Here is an 8,940-nt window from a genome sequence, read left to right as displayed (position 1 = left end):
CCCTCGCCCCCAGTCGGCTCCCGCCCCCAGCCGCCTCCCGGCCGGCCTCAGGCCTCCTCGATCCGCCGCGCCAGAGGCCAGGCGGGCCAGAGGCAGCCGCGCCGCCGCCCCGAGCTCCCCGCAGGTATGCTTCCTGTTCTTCCTTTTTGTTTTATTTTTTTCCTTTTTGATTCATTGTTGGCACTCACAATTTATTGTTTGTTGTATTGTGTAGATGGAGGTGAACAACAACGACATGGACTCGTTGTCCGATTCGTCGGGTTGGTCGTCATCCGACGATTCGGACATCGACGAGTTGTTGCAAGACGACGACGTCGAGATGATGAGCCTCCTCATTGACGTGCAATTCTTTGAAAACCGCGTGAAGCTGATGGATCAGAGGAGAGGGTCGAAGATGGGGCGAGTCACCATCTACCGGAACCGCGCTCTCGGACACGAGCATTTGATGGAAGACTACTTCACGGAGGTACCTACATACCCTCCTCGTCTCTTCCGCAGAAGGTACCGAATGCGGCGTAGTTTGTTTGTGAAGATTGTCACCGATTGTGAGGCCGCCTCCTATTACTTTAAACGTCGTAGATCCGCCGCCGGTATCATGGGGTTTAGTGCATATCAAAAGATATCGGCGGCAATGCGGGTACTCGCTTATGGCATACCCGCGGATTATACCGACGAGTATCTTTGCATTGGGCAAGATACAACCACGGAGTCAGTCCGTAGGTTTGCCAAGTTGGTCATTCGGCTGTACAGTGAGCAGTATCTTCGGGCACCAAACGAGGAAGATACAAAGAGATTAATGGAAATCAATGAAAAAAGGGGATGACCGGGGATGCTAGGTAGTCTTGACTGCATGCATTGGAGGTGGAAAAATTTCCCAAAGGCATGGCACGGAATGTATTGCGGTAAAAGCCGTGATGCTACCATTGTGCTTGAGGCCGTAGCATCTCAGGACACATGGATTTGGCATGCATTTTTTGGGTTGCCGGGAACACTCAATGATATCAATATCCTCAATAGATCTCCTTTGTTCAAAAGATTAATTTCTGGGGATGCTCCAGCTTGCAACTACAAAATCATGGACAATGAGTACTCAATGGGATACTATCTCACCGATGGCATCTATCCCGAATGGGCAACTCTTGTGAAGTCCATCAAGGAGAAAAATGGGGTGCCCTTAACAAGAAAAGAGGCTCATTTCACCAAGGCACAAGAGGCAGCCCGCAAGGATATTGAGAGAGCTTTCGGTGTTTTGCAAGCAAGGTTTGCCATAGTTCGTGGTCCAGCTCGGTTTTGGGAAAAAAAACCTTGATGAACATCATGAAATGTTGTGTGATTCTACACAACATGATCCTAGAGGATGAAAGAGATTTAAACCTTCCTTGTTTCTATGACAATGTTGGTACCCGTGTGCAACCGGAAAGAAACCCTTCTCGCATACACGCTTTTCTTCAAATACATCGTGAGATTGAGGATGCAACCACTCATGGTCGGCTCCGGAATGATCTAATAGAGCACCACTGGCAGTTGGATGGGTGGCGCATTGGCCCATGATGTATCTTTGTTTTACTTTTCTATGTCCTATTTGATTCGAACAATTTGTGTAATTTGTTCAAACATTGTTGTAATAATTTGAATGATTATTTTTTTATTCGGTGTTGTAATAATAACTAGAATGATTATTGTTTTATGTCAAATGTGATGGAATTTGTGATGAAATGTGATAAAATGTGTGATATATGAAATGACAGTTTTAAAGGTTGGGGTTGAGGCAAAGACTAGAACCCTCAAACCCAACCCTTAGTTTAAGGGTTGGGTTTGAGGGTTCTAGTCTTTGCCCCTATTTTTCAACCCTTAAAAGTGTCAAAAAATGGCACTTCTCAATCCTTAAAACTGCTACAAGGATTTGAGGATTTAGGTTTTTTTTTGATCTATTTAGGGATTCTACTAGTAATGCTCTCGCACGGGGCGATTCCCCCCGCGCCACGACCCAAACCGAACCCCCCACACATGAACGCCACCAGCACGAGACGATACAGACGAGACCAGCAGCTCCATCTCCACAATTCGTGTGCCTTCCCCCACCACTACGCGGCTCCCGAGGAGACGAATCGAGCCTCCTCCTTCTCCACTCCCGGTCGCCGCCGCTACGTCGATGTGAGCATCCCCGCACCCCGATCTCCCGCTTCCTCTCTCTGTCTCTGCACCTATTTTTCATTTATATTTTTGAAAAAAGAATCGGTCCAAAAATGGCGCCTGGGTGTGTTCCTCTGCGATCAGGAGGTGTGGGAGCGTTCCATTTGGGGAAAATCGCGCTCTGACAGGTTGCCTGTGGTCCGATTTGGCCGCCGCCAGCTGATCGGGCACCGGAAGGAATGGTGTCAGTTGTGTGTGTGCGCGCGCGTGAGCGCCGGATTTGGGCGACAGAACGGGCTGTTAGTGGAGTTGGGATTTGGGTGGGTTGTACGCTTGCCGATTGGGTGCCGGATTGCTGGTGATCTACTGCTAAAGACGGAATTTTTATCTCCAGTGGAAATCTCCTTTTTTTTGGGTGGGGGGTGGTCAGATGATTGATTCCCTTTCTTTTCCACGCCAATCGATGCATTCGTCCTCGTGAAAGGCTGCGGTGAAGACGAAGTATGCTGTGGTTACCACCGGCGGTGACTTTTTCCATGTTGGGCGGTTGTGGGCACATTAGTGTATGAAACACTTGTTCCAGATTTCCATTTGTGTCTACAAAAATAGTTCTATTTAGTTATGTATGTTGATCAACAATTTCAACTGTGTTTATGCTTGTGTAGATTGGAAAGGGCTCCGACAGCTCGAACACCGACTTAAGTTGCATGGGGAGAGGATGCCAGAACTGCGCAGCAGTACTCGCCAAGCACGTCTGAGGTTCAGGAAGCTTGACGATCAACAAGCAGAGCCGGCTGTGAAACCGGTGCCGCCTGCTCCACAGAGAGCAGGGAAGTGCGATCATATACCTGCTGCCAGGGGCAGAAAGGGTGCTCCTTGGAGAAGAGTGGTGCCGGCACCAAGGCGTGCAAGAAAGGGAGCGGAAGTTGTTGACTTGGATGCTAACCTGGGTTCTGAACACCTCCCTAAAGCTGTTGCCATACATGCAGTTGTTTGTGAATCCAAGGACCCTGCTTTGAACAAGGTTGCTCAGGGTGTCGGCAATAAAGGTATGAGAATGGATGGTGAAAGTGCTGAGAAGCTTGTCGGCGCTGAAGACGATTCAACAATAGCACCAATCCCGGAGAGGGTACTTCTTTTCCATAATTTTTTTATCATGAACCGCCATTTTGTGACCTGACATAGTTTTCAATTGACTTTATAGTTCAATAATTTTAATGCAATGGTTTACGCCTTACTCATGTTCTCTAGGATGTTCATTCTGTTTTAGATTGATCACATAGGGCACAAGCAAAAGGACCTTCATCTTTTGTTAATGTTGCAAAACTAAACATAGGATATCATGCTGTATGTTCGGAGCACAAAACAGAAAAAAAAACTCCATCCAGTCCAAAATAAGTGCCACAGTTTTGAACTGAACAAAACCGCGCCACTTATTATGGATCCTCGGGAGTGTTTCGCTTTGTCCCTCTGTCCTACATAGATTACATCCATTGTTTCATGCCTTATTTGATGCCATCACATTAGGGACTCATCCATCAATTCAGGGGTAGACATTGCTACGGTTAAATAGTTTACCTAAACTGTCAAATATTTCTGTTGTAGATCTAGAAAAAGCTTACCAGTTACTCCCTCCGTTCCAAAATAGATGACTCAACTTTGTACTAAGTTAGTACAAAGTTGAGTCATCTATTTTGGAACGGAGGGAGTAGTTAATATGGCCTACGTAATTCGAATATAGTTTCACATGGCGCGGAAGTAAACGAACTGCAGAATTACCCTCTTGCATCCGGAAATCCAGATCTCTATGCATATAATGACATGCTACAGCTAAATCCATTGCCTTGTTGCACAACTTTGCATCACTGGAAATTCTGCCCTAGATGATGCTATGAGGGACCTGCAATATCTTATTTGTCATAGTTGCCAGTTGTGCTACTTGGCAGCATCCCACTTGACAGGTCCGTTATCTTGATCCAATCCAATACACAAAACAGCGAATTGTCATGGAAAAACATGCTACTTCTTTAAGTCCTTGTAGTTCGAATATAGTTGCACATGGCCCAGAAGTAGATGAACTGCAAAATTGCCTTCTTACATTGCAATGTAGGTCTCTGTGTAATGACAGGCTACAGCTAGGTCCATTGCCTCGTTGCACAATTTCGCCTCACTGAAAATTCTGCTCTAGATGATGCTATGAGGGACATGCAATGTCTTATTTGTCGCTTTGTCGGAGTTGTCAGTTCTGCTATTTGGAAGCTCCTAATACCATGTCATTTCTGCAGGTTCATGTAGGTAATTCTCCTGTGTATATAACTGACAGGAAACTAGGTAAAGGTGGCTTTGGTCAAGTGTATGTTGGTAGAAGGGTATCTGGTGGGACTGCTCGCACTGGTCCTCATGCATATGAGGTTTGTTTGCTCTAAAAATGTTTATGAAAAAAAGGCAGCTTTTTGTCACATTAATCAAAACTACGGATAATAACTATGTAGGTTGCATTGAAGTTTGAGCACCGGAGTAGTAAAGGGTGCAATTTTGTCCCCCCATATGAGTGGCAAGTTTATCAGTACGTACTTTGGACAGTCAACTCCTTTTTGTAGTTATGCTATTCTCTTCGTCTCTTGAACTTTCTGATCAGTGAGCATTGGGTTTTTCTGTAACAAGGACTCTCAACGGCTGCTATGGTGTACCGGCAGTCCACTATAAGGGCCGGCAGGGCGACTACTATATCCTTGTGAGTTTATTTAAGTTAATCATCTAGACTGGTAGGCTGTTTTTTCTTTTAAAATTGATCATATTGAAAAAATAACTAGGTAATGGATATCCTTGGTCCCAGTCTTTGGGATGTATGGAATTCGCTGGGACAAGCGTGAGCATCCTCTTGTTCCTTTTGACATTGTATACTTTATTGAAGACAAAGTTCTTCTGTAATCTGTACTAAAAGATTTAACACTTCCAACAGGATGTCTCCACATATGGCTGCTTGCATTGCTGTAGAAGCCATATCAATTCTTGAGAAGTTTCATTCCAAAGGGTAGCTTAAAGTTATCTTCAACCAATGCATCGCTGTTCATTCTTGTTAACACATCCTATTTTTGTTAGGTTTGTTCATGGTGATGTGAAACCAGAGAACTTTCTGCTTGGTCTGCCTGGATCACCTGAGGAGAAGAAGCTTTTCCTTATTGATCTTGGTTTAGGTATTCTATTAATCAACAAATTCTATTTCATCGCAATATTTCATGACATAACTCAGGGTCATAGTCTTCTACTTTTCTTTAAACCAGATTAGTGTGTTTTTCTTTCATTACTGATTTGTGTTGATATGGTGATGTCTAAACTGTGCAGCATCAAAGTGGAGAGATTCGTCAGGTCAACATGTTGATTATGATCAAAGGCCTGATATCTTTAGGTTGGTTATTTTCCCTATGCGTACTTGTTTTTTCGCCTATGGTACTTCTTTACTTACCCTTTTTTCTTCGTTTTTACTAGGGGGACAATTAGATATGCAAGTGCTCATGCTCATCTAGGTCGTACAGGTAGTAGGAGGGATGATTTAGAGTCATTGGCATACACCCTTATATTTTTAATAAAAGGAAGATTGCCTTGGCAAGGCTACCAGGTAGATTTAATTATACCTATTGCGTTAACTTCACTATATTTTCCAGGTGTTCACTTAGGTCTGTTCCAAATGTTACTTTCTTGACATCACAGGGAGATACCAAGAGTTTCCTTGTTTGCAAGAAAAAAATGGCTACCTCTCCGGATATGTTATGCAGTTTCTGCCCACCTCCGTTCAAACAGTTTCTTGAGTCTGTCACAAATATGAAATTTGATGAAGAGCCAAATTACGCCAAACTTATTTCTCTCTTTGAAAGTTTGATTGAATCACCTGCGTCAAGGCCCATCAGAATTGATGGGGCCCTTAAGGTCTGTGTTGCTGTACTTTCACTGTCATGTTTGGTTAGCTTGCTTCTTCTGTGTCTTGTTATGAACCTTTTCCCCAAATTCTAGGTGGGGCAAAAACGTGGAAGGCTACCTGTAAATCATGAAGAAGATGATCAGCCTAAGAAGAAAGTTAGATTAGGGAGCCCAGCATCACAGTGGATTTCAGTTTACAATGCCAGGCGCCCTATGAAGCAGCGGTAATTACACTAATTGATGTTTGAAATAAAGTAGATGATACGAATATGATTAATTGACATCATTGGACTTCTGATATCTGTTTTTAAGTGGTAATTCCAAAATTCATTGCCTTATCCATGAAGTTAATACAGTCTAGCACGAAGCTCCACGCAAAGGTCCAACGGCTAAGCAGTCTACTGATTCTTGGTTGAGTCTCAGTCGACTGAAGTTCAGCAAACCCGTTAATTGTCGTATTACTGCTTCCCATGTTTTCTTTGTTCAGTTTAGGCAAGATATTCTTGTTACACCTATTACCCGAGTTTAAACCATCTGTCTGTAGTTAACATGCAACAGCAGGCAAAGTAACCATCTAAGAATTCAAATATCTGTGGCCATGGCCTCCAAGTAACTAGTTTGCACAATTCCTTATGTACTGGTAGAGGTATTAACTGTGCTTGTAGTTTCTAGTGATTAAGGCTTTCAGTTTGCGCTTCTTCATGTACACATATTTCTTTGCGTAGTATCCATGCCTTTACTTTTTGAAATATCTCATTGTCAGTCCCTTGTTTAATACATTGGTTATAAAGTAAATATAAATAGTTTGGCATTGTATTGACGGAAATTAAAGCCAATATATGTTGATTCTCTTTGTTAGGTATCATTACAATGTTGCTGACAACAGGCTTCAACAGCATATAGAAAAGGGTAATGAGGATGGTCTATACATCAGTTGTGTGGCTTCTTCAGCAAACCTTTGGGCTCTCATTATGGATGCAGGAACTGGTTTCGGTTCTCAGGTTTATGAACTCTCACCTGTTTTTCTACACAAGGTATGGTAGTCTCATAAAGCATGATTATTATTGATTAGTGCTGTTGATAAATTACCGAGTGAGGATTCCTAATTCTGTTTCCAATACACAGGACTGGATAATGGATCAGTGGGAGAAAAGTTTCTACATAACAGCAATAGCTGGAGCATTGAACGGAAGTTCATTGGTTGTAATGTCTAAAGGTCTGTGGCTTACGATTTTATATCAATCAGGTTTGCCACTTAAATTTGTATTTTGTGGCAATATTTTTGTTGACGACAAAGAAAAAACCAAATGTTTTGTTTGTACGTATTTAGCTTGGTACCTCCCATAAATGTCATTGTTCACAGGGTTATTCATAATATGATATAACTTGTTCTGTGTCATGTTTGCAGGAACTCCTTACACTCAACAATCGTACAAGGTTAGCGAATCATTCCCCTTCAAGTGGATCAATAAAAAGTGGAAAGAAGGTTTTCATGTAACATCTATGGCCACAGCTGGAAATCGCTGGGGAGTAGTCATGTCAAGGAACTCTGGCTATTCTGAACAGGTCAGAATACTTGATTGGCATTGTTAGCCATATGAAATTGTCCATTCGGTTAATGTCCCAGTATAGATTTCTGTAAATTTTCCAGTGACTATAGCATGGCTAGTTTACGAGGCTAAGTTCTTTATGCAATTTCAGATTGTTGAGTTGGATTTCCTGTATCCAAGTGAAGGCATCCATCGGCGATGGGAGCATGGTTACAGAATAACTTCTTCAGCAGCTACCGGTGATCAAGCCGCTTTTATCTTGAGCAAGCCAAAACGGAAACCAGTAGACGAGACACAAGAAACTCTACGGACCTCAGCCTTTCCCAGCAACCATGTAAAGGTACCTTAGCAGCTCATACAATAGTGTTACTCTTGTCATAAAATACCAGGGATTCTTCATATCCTCTACTATTACATACCACTCCCTCCGTCCCATAATATCAGAGCATTTTTGACACTCCGTCAAAAACGGTCTTATATTATGGGACGGAGGGAGCAGTAGATTACATGGCGGTATGATGCTTGTCTCCGGAATTCAGTACCTTAGCTTCTTCTGTTGCTGTGCCAAGTTAACCTTGGAATCTACTTGCAGGATAAATGGGCCAAGAATCTGTACATTGCTTCGATCTGCTACGGGAGAACTGTCAGTTGACCAAGGGAGGGACGTTTAGTACTTTGGCAAATGAGCATCAGTTGATGTGAGATACAAGAGAATTGCCATGATAGGATTCAAAAGCAGAAGTTGATGTGATGGTTAATTCGACCTAATTGTAAAACCGAATGCATGTTGTGGACCTTCTCCATAAGATGCTAACATAATCCACACGAAATTTGCATTTATAGTTTGGTTAGTTTCACCTTTGCGCTGTTGGGCAGTCATAATCTTAAAGTATGGTGAGAGATGGCGCTCCGCTCCCACTCCCCTCCCCGCTCCCTAGCCTAGCCTAGCCCCCCACCAGCCTCGCCGCCGTCGAATCCTCGCTGGTAGACCTCCCTCCTACCCTTCCCTTCCCCCCTGGCCATGGCCTTCGCCGATGCCCGTTCCGGTGACTCTAGCCCTGACGGTCGCATCCGTTGGAGCGGTTTGCGGGCGAGTCCTTTGACTCGTGCTCCTACCGCGAGGTCGTCAGCACCCCGCCGGCCCCGTGCTCCTCCCCCCTCGCCGGCCGCGTCTCGCCCGGCCCCTGCTTCCTCAGCCTTGGTGCCGCTCCGCTCGACTGTGCCGGCCGCCCGCGTTCCGGCCGTCGCTCGCCTGGGACCATGCTCGGAGGTCCATCGCGTCAATGGAGGCCCTGTGCTCGACGCCGATGGATTCTAGCAGCCGCGGCGGAGGAACCGT

General features: G+C 44.3%; 1 protein-coding gene across 2 annotated transcripts; it reads left to right on the top strand.

The window, feature by feature from the left end:
- The first annotated feature begins 1,949 nt into the window (after window positions 1–1,949).
- LOC125537047 (casein kinase 1-like protein HD16) lies at window positions 1,950–8,458 on the top strand. Of its 2 annotated transcripts, none has more exons than XM_048700343.1 (17): window positions 1,950–2,154; window positions 2,799–3,262; window positions 4,419–4,544; window positions 4,626–4,699; window positions 4,798–4,867; window positions 4,947–5,002; window positions 5,096–5,167; window positions 5,236–5,330; window positions 5,479–5,542; window positions 5,623–5,752; window positions 5,845–6,060; window positions 6,145–6,275; window positions 6,911–7,085; window positions 7,177–7,267; window positions 7,460–7,617; window positions 7,753–7,941; window positions 8,194–8,458. In XM_048700343.1, the coding sequence occupies exons 2-17, from the start codon at window positions 2,852–2,854 to the stop codon at window positions 8,251–8,253; spliced, it is 2,118 nt and encodes a 705-aa protein (XP_048556300.1). In that variant the 5' UTR covers window positions 1,950–2,154; window positions 2,799–2,851; the 3' UTR covers window positions 8,254–8,458. The 2 variants fall into 2 exon arrangements, with proteins under 2 accessions (XP_048556300.1, XP_048556299.1); XM_048700342.1 differs by having other exon boundaries at window positions 7,177–7,297.
- Window positions 8,459–8,940: the final 482 nt, after the last annotated feature.

The sequence above is a fragment of the Triticum urartu genome, chromosome 2 (genome assembly GCF_003073215.2).
Source record: "Triticum urartu cultivar G1812 chromosome 2, Tu2.1, whole genome shotgun sequence".
In the NCBI taxonomy this organism is placed as follows: Eukaryota; Viridiplantae; Streptophyta; class Magnoliopsida; order Poales; family Poaceae; genus Triticum; species Triticum urartu.
The sequence above is the reverse complement of the archived record's forward strand: the minus strand, read 5'-3'. Positions and strand labels throughout refer to the sequence as shown.

Excerpts from the sequence above, each read along its gene's own strand:
- LOC125537047 (XM_048700342.1), top strand. The coding sequence starts at position 2,852 with ATGCCAGAACTGCGCAGCAGTACTCGCCAAGCACGTCTGAGGTTCAGG. Across the intron at positions 5,543-5,622 it reads CAAAGGCCTGATATCTTTAG|GGGGACAATTAGATATGCAA; the intron begins GTTGGTTATTTT and ends CGTTTTTACTAG. Across the intron at positions 7,086-7,176 it reads CACCTGTTTTTCTACACAAG|GACTGGATAATGGATCAGTG; the intron begins GTATGGTAGTCT and ends TCCAATACACAG.